Source organism: Haplochromis burtoni, unplaced genomic scaffold, assembly GCF_018398535.1.
Source record: "Haplochromis burtoni strain Fernald_Lab_line unplaced genomic scaffold, NCSU_Asbu1 Contig_677, whole genome shotgun sequence".
Taxonomy (NCBI): domain Eukaryota; kingdom Metazoa; phylum Chordata; class Actinopteri; order Cichliformes; family Cichlidae; genus Haplochromis; species Haplochromis burtoni.
The window spans coordinates 96,772-110,936 of NW_024583038.1; the positions used below are offsets into that span (position 1 = coordinate 96,772).

General features: G+C 50.2%; 1 protein-coding gene across 5 annotated transcripts; it reads right to left on the bottom strand.

Annotated features, from left to right (window-relative positions):
• LOC102293381 (armadillo repeat-containing protein 1) lies at positions 1-12,608 on the bottom strand. Of its 5 annotated transcripts, none has more exons than XM_042215205.1 (8): positions 12,241-12,608; positions 8,575-8,666; positions 4,475-4,671; positions 4,080-4,171; positions 3,600-3,789; positions 3,399-3,515; positions 3,145-3,219; positions 1-2,588 (listed from the first exon to the last, which is right to left on the bottom strand). In XM_042215205.1, the coding sequence occupies exons 3-8, from the start codon at positions 4,634-4,636 to the stop codon at positions 2,397-2,399; spliced, it is 828 nt and encodes a 275-aa protein (XP_042071139.1). In that variant the 5' UTR covers positions 4,637-4,671; positions 8,575-8,666; positions 12,241-12,608; the 3' UTR covers positions 1-2,396. The 5 variants fall into 5 exon arrangements, with proteins under 5 accessions (XP_042071139.1, XP_042071138.1, XP_005949738.1 ...); XM_042215204.1 differs by lacking the exons at positions 8,575-8,666; positions 12,241-12,608 and adding exons at positions 5,835-6,179; positions 6,284-8,553; XM_005949676.3 differs by lacking the exons at positions 8,575-8,666; positions 12,241-12,608 and adding an exon at positions 5,835-8,553.
• Between the last annotated feature and the right edge of the window lie 1,557 nt (positions 12,609-14,165).

Sequence of the window (14,165 nt, forward strand, 5' to 3'; positions counted from 1 at the left end):
TCGAAGAAAAGCTTTTATTTCTGACACATGTGAAACTTCACACTTTGACCTGAGCAGAGGAAACAAGAGCAGAGCGCACGGGTGGAGAAGAGCGCGCACGGGTGGAGAAGAGCGCGCACGGGTGGAGAAGAGCGCGCACGGGTGGAGAACAGCTCACCCATGTGCGCTGGGTGTTGTTTTAAAGATGCTTCGGTCACATGACCTGTAATAACGCTGTAAAACGCCGCAGCGCTCAGAGCTCGAATTTAACACGAGCGTTTAGCGAGGCGGCAGAACCGTGATGTCACCCAACACATCAGTCAAGAACCTGGAGGCGGGGCGTCGCCCTCCTCGGGAGGAGGCGGCTTCAGCGGTCCCGTGGTTACCATCAGAGCGGGACATCCTCAGGAACCCGAGGGTTGGAGCGCGACGTTCTGTGGAGGCTCTACGACGGGGCGTTTTATACAGCGTTTCCATGGAAACGCCAATGACATCATCGATGCGTTTACCTGCTGTCTTAAATTCAGCCGACACTGCGTTTGGATTCAACAGGCTACTCTGAATGTGATTGGACCGTGCGTTCTGTGGGTGGAGTCGTGAGCACACCTGGCAGGTACACAATTAACACAGAATGAGACGACAGCAGAAATCTGTATATGGAGGTCAAAGGTCACTTCCACTGCCAATCAAATCAGTTTGTTTCACTCTGAAATATCAACAATGAAGCTTCTGATTGGCCGCTGAGCGGAAACCACAGCGTGAGCGAGCGTTCAGGGGAAACAGGAAATGATGTCAGACTGTCAAAAGTTCTGCAAATTTCACTCCAATCGACTGTGCTTTGATTCTTTAACGAGCTCGTTAAAGCTCCTTGGACCTGATGCTCGGAGCGAGCGGTCACTGGATCGTGCTCCTGTTCCCCGCGTCGTCCACAGAGTAACACGCACGCCGTTTACACTCAGCAGCCTCAGATTAAACCATGTTTAATAAAAAAAGGTGGTGATTCCAACCCTTTGGTCTCCGAAGTGAAACAAAAGCAGGTAACATGTCTCCATAAACACGACGGTGGTCGGCAATCAAACCTGTGACCTTTCAGTTTCTCTGATCGGCCTGTAGCTTTTAAACCTACGCTCTCTACTAAACGTGACGGCAGCGGGCGGCGTGACGGCAGCGGGCGGCGTGACGGTGGACATGGGTGCAGAAAGGCTCGTGCATCTCATCACAGCCGGAGCAAGGACCCAGGCACCATGTCGGACCGCCTGTTTGAATAACTGTAAACGTTCCTGTCCTGATTTGGAGGTGGTTGGGTGGGTGTGGGGACGGGACACACACACACACACACACACACACACACACACACACACACACACACACACAGAGTCTGGAATCATCAGGTCACCTCCTGTTCATCAGCTGAACACATTTAAAAGCTGGATTCTTTTCAGACGACTGCTGCCGTCTCCACACGTTCTTCCACTCCACGAGGACCACAGGTCAAACGTGATTGGTCAGTGGAACTTGCACAACAGTGGACAGCAGGAAATGAAGTCCTCTGAGCTCTCAGTGAAGCTGTGAGCTGTCTGCCCACAGGGACACGAGTCAGGAGTTTTATAGCTGAAGTTAGCCAAGGTACGTGACGGTTCCCGTGGAAACCCCGAGGGCTGACTGATGGAGCAGCAGCTTCATTTTTTTTACCTGTGCAAACCCCCGCAGCTCCAACCTGTGCTTCTGACCCTGCAGCAGAGGGTTAAAGCGTGCTCCTCTAATGACGCAGCCATGATCTGCTCCGTGTCCCCAGCACGCGGCACAAAGCCCTGAGGGGTCTCAGCTGACTGAGCTGTGGTTATGTCCTTCCTCACGTTAACACATCTGCCACATATGAGCGGAACAGTCGTTCACCTCTGACCCCGACACGCGGCTCACGTTACGAGCCCGCACTCAGACATTACAGGAAACGCTCCGCTCGGCCCGGCGCAGTGTTTAACCAGCTCTTCTTCTCTCGCTCGTGTTGGTCGATCTCTGCAGCCCCAAAGGAAGCAGCAGGAAGTTTTTTATCAGAGAAACTGAAAGGCACGGCTCGCCGCCGCTCCAACACGTCAAACGGCACGAAGGCGAATAAATAATAAACAGTATAAAGGAGGAGGAGTCTCGTTTGTTCTGACTCGGCGTTTGTTCACTTCCTGTCTGTTAAGACATTTTGGTTTGTAACACAAGGACTGGTTCATGGAGAGGACGTCGCCACGTGCAGGTCAGACTGAGCGTGGGACCCCAGGAGGAAACAGTTTCCACGGCAACATTTCACACTTTGCGTCGTCTCTCCAGCTGAACATCCTGATTTGGCAGCTGTGAGTTTTTGTTCTGAGACGAGGACGAAGGTCCGACGGTGGGAGGCGCGGTGCAGCGCCGACCCTTCCGCCCGGTCACCAGTAGAAGGAGCGGGACAGGAAGTTGGCGGCGGCTCCGAGCCAGCTGCTTCCGTCCTGCCCCGATCCCACTCGGCTCACCGCCTTGTCGGGCTCCTGAGATGGGCTCTCCTCCTCCGGCAGGTAGTCCGGCAGGTCCACGTTCTGCTCCACCTCCACAGAGCCGTCCTCCGGGAACGGGATCAGGACCTGCACACAGGGACGGGAACGCACACGTTAGACGCGCTGCGATAGGCTGCACACCTCTTCTTTAAGCATGACCCCGCCCCTTGGTTTTTGTGCGTCTTCCTGTCAGTGAACTCGTGCCCGTCATCTTGCCACGCTCACAAACATGAGCTACACCCACTCCCACTGATCCCACTTTGATGGTGTTATCAGCCGGGTGTAGTAAACCCGGCTCAGGTGGAGCAGGGGTGCTCCACCTGTGGGAGGCCCACAGTGGGTCCAAACTGGGTGTTACTGTGTGAGCAGGAAATGTTGTAACGTGAAGTCTTTGATGCAGCAGGCCTGAGTGGGCACTCCACAGTGACAGCCGGCTGAGCGAGCACATTTCTAACTACCAGGTGTGAGTGTGTCTCTGCTGCCCCCTGCTGGTCACACAGTGTCTCAGCTCTTTAAAGCCCACAGCTGACAGCACTGCTCCACCTTCTCTTCTGGTGCTTTTAGGTGCAACGTCAGAGCGAACGACGAAGCTGCGAGCACGAGAGCAAGCGTGACCTGCGAACGAGCTGAGAGCCAAACTGACCTCGTCTCCGTCTTCTCCTTTCACCACCTGCAGCGCCTTCATCACCTCGGTGGCGGCGATCGCGGACGCCAGAGCCTGAACACAAAAACACCGTCAGTCATTCACAGACGAGCTCCGGAAACTCACATTTCAGCAGCTGATTCACAGAAAATGACAGAAAAACTTCAACAAAGGAACAAAAGCAGATTTCAGGAGGAAGCTGTGATCACGTGATTATACAGCGAGAACCACGAGGGGGCGTGGTCTGGTCTGACCTCGGCCGTCAGGTCCGAGCGGATGCGGACGATGCACCTCTTCACGGCCATCTGGAAGGTGAAGCTGATCACGCCTTTGATCTTCAGCAGCGCCTCCTCACACATACTCCTCCGACTCTGCAGGGTCACAAAACAAAACGCTCATGACTCCTCCCACCGCCCACGCCAAGGGAATCATTACTGAGTGAAAGGCGCGCTGACCGAGTCGTCCAGGCCGTCGATGTGGAGGACGACGGTCTTGGCTCTCTTGTTGCTTGAGCCCAGGAAGAACTGGGCTTTACGGCGGCTGCTGACGGGCTCCTCGGCCGGTTCGGAGTCGGCGCTGCCGGACGCCTGCAGGAGCTCGTAGATCTCAGACGCCAGCAGCTTCGTCTCGCCGGGCGTGGTCGACCTGGATGGAAAGAGCAGAGCTGTGGAAACTCGTTTTCCCAGCAGCAGGAGCGTCAGCGCTCTGCTCGCAGCGCTGCAAGTACGAGCGGGTGAGCAGGTTGGTCTCTACGTACACGTCACTGATATCGACGAGATAAAGCGCCACGATCAGCAGCGCCACGATCAGCAGCGACTCACGACATTCCTTCTTCCTTTATTCTCCTCTAAACTTGTTTCTTAGAGCTCACAGCAAACAGGAAGTCACTTTGCTACTGTGCTTGCAAAAACCGGGATCAGCTCCATCAGACTCACTTCTGCATGACGTTCTGGAGGCTCAGCATCATCCCCAGCTCCGCCCTCAGCTTCTCCTGGTTGGCTCGACATTCTGCCAGGTAACGGATCGCCTGGAAGGACACCCGGAAAGAGTCAGAAACTGAATCAGAGAGACGGCTTCACACACCAAACTCTATTCAAATATCGTCTGATTTAAAATAACAGATTCTGTTGCTGTTCGAGGCGTTTCAGCGCCGACGACCAGCAGCCTCCAACTCGTTCTGATGTTTGGGTTCAGACACCTGGAGCAGATCTTTGCACACAACAGGTGTTACATCAAGCTGAGCTGATCCGGGTGTCTGAAATCCTCATGTAAGCTCCGCCCTCTCTCTATTGGACAGAGTCTATGCGTTTCCACTGGACTGTGAGCTCACCAGCAGGGCGGAGTAGACCACCTGAGGGTTGGGGTGGTCCAGGAACAGGATGAGTCCGGGCAGGCAGCCCTGGTCCTGGACGATGGCCCTGCGGTTCATGGGGTCGGCGGCCAGGTCCCTCAGCTGGTTGACCACGGCCAGCGCGTCCGGCTCGGCGGTCATGGCTGCTGCCGTTCACTCGCCCATAAAAGAAGCAGCTGAGGGGCGAGCAGAGTAAGGCATTTCCACGTCATTTATTTTCCTCTCACAACCTCTGAGAAACCCCAGACCATGAATATCACGGGAAACAGAAAACGTGTTTCCCTCACACACATTTCACTGTATTCACATCCTGACAACAGCCTCTAAGAGCTTTACATCAGAAGGTAATCAGCATGACCTGGTGACCACAGGATCAGAGGCAGCACGGGGGGTGAGGAGATACGAGGACCGTAGTCAGACAGTTTTTATTAGACCCTGTGTCAGATTAAGTATTTTTAATTATCACAGAGGGCGTGGGACCGATTCAGGAAGGTCAGTGGAGGTGTTGCACTACGAACCAGAGCTGTACCCATCAAAGCCGCCAAGCTGTGAGAAACTAGCAATGTTTCCTCTGTTTCTATTCTAGTTCACCTGGTCTTCATTTTCACATCTACGTTAACTGGACGCTTTGTCACATCGCACTCTAGTTTTCAGTTTAGTTGTAGTTAAGCGAGGTAAGCTTGGTGTTGGTCTCAGCACAGTCCCAGCAGCAGGAGGTAAGCCTTAGACCCTCGCTCTTGTTTGGAAACGACCCGGCCCCTCTCGTTTCCTCTCATCCTCCTCTGCAGCCGGTGATGGCTGTCCTGGTTCTGCAGCAGTGGGTGGAGAGGATGCTGGAGATGAAGCTCATCTGTGGGAGGACTCGTCGGAGATGCAGCTGGATGCAGGTGTCTGTCATAACCCGTCAGAGCGTTCAGCAGAGATATTAATGAGAGCACATCAGAGGCTGTAGAGGCTGGAGGGCTGTTTCCTGCTGGTGTCCGGCCTCCAGCTGATAAACTCATGTTGGATCTAAAGCTTCATGAACAGACACAGGAACATCTTCCTTAGAGGAGCCTCGATGATGATGATGATGAAGAGAAATGCTTGCTGCTCGATAAACGCTCTGATATATTTGAACCTGACAGCTGTCAGACTGAAGCCTGGATGGACCCACCTGTCCTACCTCCCTGTATTTCATGTCAGTTGTTAATGTGCTGCCGAACCGACCGGAAACCTCCCCCGTGTCTGCTGTTTCTCCATTATTGCGTCTTTGATCGTGTTTCTTTCTACAGAAGCCGGAAGAAGCTAAATTAGCTGATTCTCGCGCTAACTTTGGAGCCGGCCTGCGGTCACTCACCTCTCTGACGGACACCGAGCGCCGGCTAGCGGCTAACTGGCCGCGTGGGCTGTCCGGTCGGCCTCTCCTCCGGCAGCCTCGCGCGGTGGTGACGAATCCGCACCTCTTCGGGGTTCGCGTGCGCGCGGATTTTCAGTCTCCGGCGCCGTTAACGACTCGAGGAAAACGCCGTGAACCGAAGCAGCAATGCTTCCTGCTGAACGCCACCCGGCCGTCCACGGCGCAACATCAAAGCCTGCGATTGGCTGAGCCGAGACCACCTGATCGCGCCGACCAATGAGCTGCTTTGTTCCTACAGCTAATGGCGCCGCGCCCTGAAGGAACCGGAAATTGACGCAGGATCAGCTGGAGACAAAAACGTCACATTTATCTGAGTTATAGGTTTAAAAAGTGGATTTAAAACACTTCCATGAGCTCATTTCCTGTTTTCACCTGTGGCACCATCTCACCTGCACATTTCTATCACGTGTTGGAGAAACTGTAGCCGCATCGTTTCCGGTGGACGTAGTAAAGCAGTTTAGCTTCCTGCTGTGAACACTGGAGGTGCGCAGAGCTGGCTCCGAGTGAGATGCTCACAGGAGGAAGCATATCCTGCTCGGTGACATTAATTTGGTGGCAGTTTCTACCAGAGTAAACATGTTTGCCTGGAAGATCTCCTGGACCCGTGCGGGATGAAAATGAAGTGATCGGAGCTCCTGTGACTCCGAAGATTTAGCTTCGTGAAATGTTTCAAGTTTCTGTACAAAATAAACCAGCTGATCCTGAGGAGCTCAGCTCAGAGTTGACTCATAGACAAACACGTTTTATTAAAGCAAACAACAACCACTGTTTGACGTCAAACTTCAGGTAGCAGGTAAATGTGGAGCCAGTTACAGATCTGCAGGTGACGCTTTGTCTTCATTGAACCCACACACCGTCAGACAGCCACGATCGTTCTGCATTTCCAGAGAAAATGAGTCATTGCGAGCTTTTACCGCGTGATTCTGGGTGACATGACGCGCACATGAATGCGGACTGCGGAGGTTTTCTCCTCAACCTGATTTTTTAAATCCCTGCATTAATATTTTCTTTGGACTTTGCTTTTAAACACACTAAAACAAATGTGTGCGAATTGAGGAAGTGACGAAGCACGTGACTGTGGCAGAGTGCACGTGTCAGCGCTGTGCAGCAGAGGGCCACGCACAGGTGCCCAACAGCCACTTATTTATGTCACTAGAACAAAAACACCCAAACAGGCACCAGGTGACAGCTGCCCTCACTGCTGTATCTGCTTCGTCTACATTTTTATTACGGAGGAAACATTTTCAAAATTGAAAATACGATCGAGGGCTGTTTTTCCAGCTGCTTCAGTCCAGCAGGTGGAGACAAAGCCAAAGACTGTAGTGCAAAGATGAGAGGAGAGCGTGAGGAGCTGCTGCAGCGTTCTGCTGTAAAACCATCCCCTGACCTGCACACACTGCTGCTGATGACGCCCAGAATAAACTGTAAGGTTTGTGTGTGACTGTGAGGGTGGAGGGGGCGGTGGTGCAGAAGGAGTCCGATTGAGCTGACTGAGCGAGGACAGCTGTGGATGAAGAACGAAGAGCCGGGCGCTGTTCGCTGAGCTGAGGGAGGAACAGCTGCCGTGCTGCGAGGCCCACAGTGACAGCAAAGCCACAGTCGCTGCACAAAAAGCTTGTCAGGAAGGAGACGCACAAACAGCTGGTGCTGAACACGCTGCAGCTCTTCATCTGCTCCAGCAGGTCCAAACACATCTAGTACAACTCCAGCTTCACTACAAGCACACCTCCCTTCATACTGCATGAAAAGCACATTCTAGCCACAGGTCGTCGAGTCTGCAGGATCCCCCGCTGCACCGTGAGGCCTAAACTGTGATTTGTTGAGGTTGCAGCAGCTTCATTTACAGATTACTCAAACAAACCGGCAGCTACGGTTATTTAACGATAATATAAAGAACTCTGCAGACGATCGAAACAACGAATGAGCTCGTGCGCACAAGCCTGAATACACCGGGAGGGTTGCATCAGGAAGACGTTTGACCCAGGATAACAACAACTGTCTCCATGGAAACTGTGCTACTGCTGGCCAAAGGGGGTGGGGCTGTGAGATGATTAATGTTATCAGTGTGCACGCCTCACAGGTTGGAGACAAGACAAGAACAGGAAGTGTGAAGTAAGTGGGACAGAGTGGAGATTGGAGCAGAAAAGAGTGGAAGGTCTTTGGTGTGTCCGTGGACAGAGGAAAGAGGAGAATGAGGAAGAACAAGGAGCAGGCAGGAGTAACGGCAGGACAGGTGTGCAGCAAACACAGGAAAGGATGTGCAGCAGCTTTAAGGACACAGGTGGAAATGTACTCATGAATGAAGAGAGGCTGCTGAGAAGGTGAAGGAGCATTTAAGGAGCTGATGAATGTAGAAAATAAAAGAGGAGGATTGATGGATGGAGGACAGTCAACGAATCAGGAAGTGCAGAGGATTAGGAAGGAGGAAGCGAGGGCAGCTGAGGATGAAGAGTGGAAGTAACTACAGAGGGTTAAACCACCATGAAGATATGGGAAAGAGCTGCTGTAGGTTAAGGGAGGTGACGGAGAAGTTCAGAGAAGGTGGATCAGAGAAAGCAGATGATTGGCTGCTGATAGAGGAGCTGTGGTCCTGCATGAGGGAGTCAGGAGGACGACATGTATGAGGACAGAGACGGTGAATCTGCAAGGAGCAGAGGAAGTGAAGGTAGAGTTTAAATACCTCGGGTCAACTGTCCACAGCAGCAGAGGACAGAGATGTACAGTAAGTGCTCCATCCTCCCTCCTCACAGGGATTCAACTGCTGCTAACAGTCTGTGAACCAGGAGGAAGAGGAAGTGAGAGAAGTGAGACTCAAAGAGGAGACAGAGGGCGACATCATCCAGTAGGCGGGGCTCTCCTTCTGCACTGTGTTCAACCATTGTGTCAATAATAAGTGCTGCTGTGAAGAGAACAATTCTCAGACTGAATGTTGAACATCAGCTAGTTTCTCCTGTTGATTTAAACCTTGTTGTACAGATGGAACATTGGCTGTGGATTATTCTTGCTGCTCTTTTCTTTGGTGAGATACAAACATCAACCTGTTTCCTCTGCTTAAATAAATGTGTGAGTCTGATTAATGGTGAGTTTTTAATCCTGTTTATTGATCCATCTCTTCCTCTGCATGTTCTGTTCTTCCTCAGAGTGTAAAGGAGAAGACAAAGTGATCCAGGAACAAGGAGATGTCATTGCTGCTGAAGGAGACACAGTTACACTTGGATGTAGATATGAGACCAGTTACACAAATCCTACACTGATCTGGTACAAGCAAGAAGTGAACAGTTACCCAAAGTACATGCTGCACTGCGTCTCAACATCAATAATTAAAACGGAGGAATTCAACAACAACAGATTTGATGCAAAAATCAATGAGAAGCAAAAGTCAGTTCCTCTGAAGATCCAGAAGCTTCAGCTGTCTGACTCTGCTGTGTACTACTGTGCTCTGCAGCCCACAGTGACAGGAAACAGCAAAACTCTGTACAAAAACCTTTGGAGCAAAGACAACAGAATACTCCACAACATCCACTAGAGGGAGCCACACACTGTTAAACCTCTGATTCTTGTGTCATTGGACTGATGACAAAGACAACAGAGAAATGAAGCAGTAAAGATCAGAGACAGAGACAGAGCTGCTGTGGAAGGAAACTTTATAACGATCCGTTCACATCGACACGTCAAACAGCTCGTACAGTTCGTTAGTGTCAGCTCTAAAGACGGAAACGTTTAAAAAGATGTGAACACAAAACAAAGCATGCTTGAAACACAAACTTCAACATCTGAGTTCAATACAAAAATCACTGAGGACACAAACCAAACATCTTCCACTAAACATTCAGGTGCAAACAGAGTGATGGAGGTAAAGAAGAAAACCTCGAGTGTGATGCAGGCGGAAGATCAGAGCTGCATCTTTCTCATATTTACACTGTTGCCTCTGATTCTACTGAAGCAGAGACGTCAAACATGTTTTCTTCCAGAGTCTCAAAGAAATCCTACAAAACAGCTTTTATAGAAAACAGAGTGTGAAACAGCTGCGAGGTTATCATCTATAATCTGTCTGAGCCTGCAGGTCCCCGATCGCCGTGGCGATGGTGGAGAGCCACGAGGCGGCGCTTCAGTCCCTGCTGACCGTGCTCAGTCACAGTCAGGGGGGTGCGCCCTCTCCTTTTTCAAATATCACTGAAATATCGAAGGTCACCTCAGCCCGTTTCATTTTCTCATGAAAGTTGGTTTCCTTGGAGACCACCTGGGCAACGTGGCGCGCGCCGCTGCCCGAGGAGGCGGGAGCAGCTCAGCCGCCTCTCATCACTCCAATAAAACTGCAGTTATGTATTCAGTGACACGTTATTTAGCTTTCACTGTGCGGTCTATTTCCTCTAAACAAGTTTTCATTTTTACTTCAGTCAACTAAAATTTCAGCTCAGCTCGAGTTTCTGCAGTTGAGGAAATGTTAGAACAGCCCTGCATGAACCCTTCAGGTCACCAACTGGTCACACTCGTCAAACCCAGTAACATGAATTAAAGCCACGAGTGTTTCAACATGTCTGAAGGTTCTCGGTCATCCAGGTCATCCCAGTCTAAGAAAAGCGCCGGGACGCCTTTAAGACGTTTCATCCGAGAAGCCCAGTGGGAGTTTCCCCCCAAGAGGGACAATGACCCCCTGATGATAGTCCACCTAATCACATGGGCCATGGCGTGAAAGCGGGTGTGGGTCCCAATCAGCCAGGCCCCACCTTATCATGTGACTTCCTGAGGTCAGATGGCCCAGGAAGTGAGTGGGCGTTAAGGCATCTGGGGAGGGATCTCAAAACTGGATTATAGATGGCAGACAGTTGGTGTGGTAAGCCCCGCCCTCTGTCCTCTCTGTCCAAAATGTGAACATTGGCATCCTCAGAGAGTGACCTTTGACCTTTAGCTGCAGGTGTACTGATGAGTCTTGTCCTGTAGGGCTTAAATCCGTGACTCTCCACCAGTTGCTCTTAGAACTGAAAAAGCTTCTCGGATTAAACGTCTTCAAGGCAACTTAAAGACGTCCAAAGGTTTCCTTTCAAAGCTCCTCAGATCAACGTTTAAACAGCTGCGTGTCGAACATCAGTGAAACGTCAGCACAGCTGCACAGTCACCTCTCAGAAGAACAGCTTCACTTCCATCTCTTCATCATATCACAACTCACCACCTCTCATTCATACTAACTTAGTGTTCCAAGACTCGACGTGATGTTTTCTAGAAGAAGAAAAGTAAATTAATACATGAGCACGCCTCCCCCAAGTCAAACTGATCATGTGACCAACCTCACACCGAGCGACTCCAACAAACTGAGTCTAAAAAGTGTGTTTGGACCTGAATGCATTCTTGGTGGTTTTCCAGCTTGGAAAGTTCCGGACTACGACTTCTCCCCCGTGTGAGTCTTCATGTGGCGTAACATGTGATTGCTCCGTGCGAACGTTTTCCCGCATGTTTTACAGGAATACGGCTTCTCGCCTGTGTGGATCCTCATGTGGACGTACAGATTCCCGCTCTGACTGAAGGTCTTTCCACACGTCAGGCAGGAGTACGACTTCTCCTTAGTGTGGATTATCATGTGGCGCAGCATGGTGCTCTTTTGAGTAAAGCTTCTCTGACATATTTTACAGGAATGCGGTTTCTCTCCTGTGTGGATTTTGCGATGCTCTTTGACTTGGCATTTTTTCTTGAAGGCTCTTCCACAAACATCACACTTTAAAGTCTTTTTACCTGCGTCAGAGTTCTTCTGACGCGCTAACATGCGAGCGTGTGCAGGATTGTTACAGTGAATTCGATATATAATTCTAGTCGGTCCCGAGTCTGCACTCCTGCCTCCTTCCTGATCCTGGCTCTCAGCTCCAGCAGAGCTGTGACAGAGGAGCTGCTCCTCGTCTCCTTCTGGTTCACTGTGCCCTCCTTCCTCAGCAGCAGTCACCATGAAGGTATCCGTCTCCTCCTTCAGTCCCAGCTGCTCTCCCTCCTGACTGCTGCACAGTTCCTCCTGTTCCTCTTTAATCTGTGGAGCTTCTGGTTCCTCCTGCTCCACACTGGAGCTCCTCTCCTGGTTCCAGAGCTGCTGCTCAGGGAGAACCTCCTCCTCCTCCTTACAGACATGTTCGTGTGGGACGTCTGGAGGACAGAAACATAAATATGGCTCCTTTTAATCAGTAACGAGGCTCTGCAGTAAAAGCTAACTGGACTGGTTCCTGTGTCCTCTACCCGACACGCCGTCAAACAGCAGTTAGCTGCTGTGACAGCGGCCACATGCTGCTCACAGCGGAGGTTATAACCGTGTCAAACAGGGACTCCGTGATTTAAAGGCAGGTTTTAGATGAAGACACAGACTCACCTGCTGTGTGCAGCTTGATTTGGGGTTTCCAGGTGATATCCAGCAGTCTGCGCTGACGGTCGATCTCTTCCTCGTACTGGACGATCGTTTTTTCAAACTCCAAGAATATTTGTTCAGCAGCAGCAGTTAGTCGCTCGTTGATAAACTCTCTCAGATACTGAACTGAAGGCATCGTTGCTGCCGCAGCTCACACAACAACACACTCTCTGCTCACAAAACGGGGCTTCCGCCTCTTCTTTGTATACTTCCGCCTGGTGTCACACAGTCAAGTTCCGGCAGAAGAGCGCACTGAGCTTTGTTCCGCCTCTGCAGCTCCTTGCGCCTGCAGATTTGAGATCGGACGTGTTCTTCATGAGCAAAATACAGAAATACACACGAACAGAGTCATGAAACAATTCTAAAACAAAACAGAAAGTAAAAAACATTATTATGTAATAACATAAATGAAAAACATGTTAACAGTTGAGCAAACCTGACACACGCATGGTCTTGATGGAGTCCATCTGTTACCACGATTATTAATCAAACCTAAGATCAACCATGAAATCTATGAAACGTGTTTGAGGCCCTGAAGGTCTCCAACATTCAGTTTTTCTCATTAAGTTATTGATGAAGAAATGTTTGTAATTTGAGCTCATGAAATGCTTTTCTTATATGTAGACTTAGTATAAACGTTTGAATGTCACCTTATAAACAGTCTGCCAACTCTGAACCCGAGTGGTGATCTGTGCCAGCCACAAACTGTTCAGTCAACTTAATCTGATTTATAGCATCAAATCACAACAGCTGCTTTTAGGCACTTTATATTGTAAAGTCAACACAATAATACAGAGAAAGCTCAACAATCAGATGACCCACTGTGAGAAAGCACTTTGGTGACAGTGGGTTTGATGTGAGAGGAGGAAGACAGGACAAAAGAAGCGAAGAAGAAACACTCAGTGCATCATGGGAATGCCGAGGAGAATATATTATACTAGTACATTATGTGGTCTGAGTTTGTGTGAGAGTGATCCCAGTGATGAGGGTTACTCAGGCCCGGACTGGTGGTTGGTTCCAGATTTGGAACGTCCAAACCTCGCTTAACAGATAATCACACTTATGGACACGCTCTCTCCATATCAGACTGCCTTCAACGGAGGGAAATGTACTAAACTGTGTGTGAAGCAGGCAGCGTTGGACCCAAACACAGACGCGTCGGGCAGGCAAAAAGTAAACTCAAAAGCAGCTTTACTGCTGAACACAAGGATTACAACATTAACTAATGTGGGACTACAAAACAAACCAGGCAGATTGCAGGACACACGGAGGACGTAGACGCTGCCATAAATACACAGAAGGACAACGAGGACGTGAGAAGACACGAGGAACAGCTGACGTGAATTATTAACATGACGCCACAGGAGAAACATGGGCTGCGTCCCAATTCAGGGTCTGCACGCTTGAAGTACGCGCACTACGCGTACTACGTACTATGAGTACGAGAAGTGCGGAAGTGAGAGGCGTGTGATATGGGACGGTCTAGCCTGCGTCGCGCTGTTCAGGTTGCCTAGCAACCATGATACTAACCGCGAGAAACGTTACAGCTTTGTGTGACAGAAACGAAGGAGAAACATGTTTTGTTGGTCATTCATTTTTGTCATGACATCACTTTAGTTGAGTATCTGAGGCTGAGACCACGGGACTGTAAATATATCTGTGCGTGCGTGTGCGTGCGTGCGTGCGTGTGCGTGTGTGTGTGTGTGTATTACAGCAGTGAGCTTGAACTTGAAAGATTCAAGTTGCAGTTATTTATATTTCCTATCACCTTAAATCTTCACTCAAAAGTGTATGTACAGATGTCTTATACATAAGAGACAAATATTGTTCTTTTAATTTGTTGGCATTACTAAATTTGGCTCATTACTTACATATATGTGTAGAAAGCA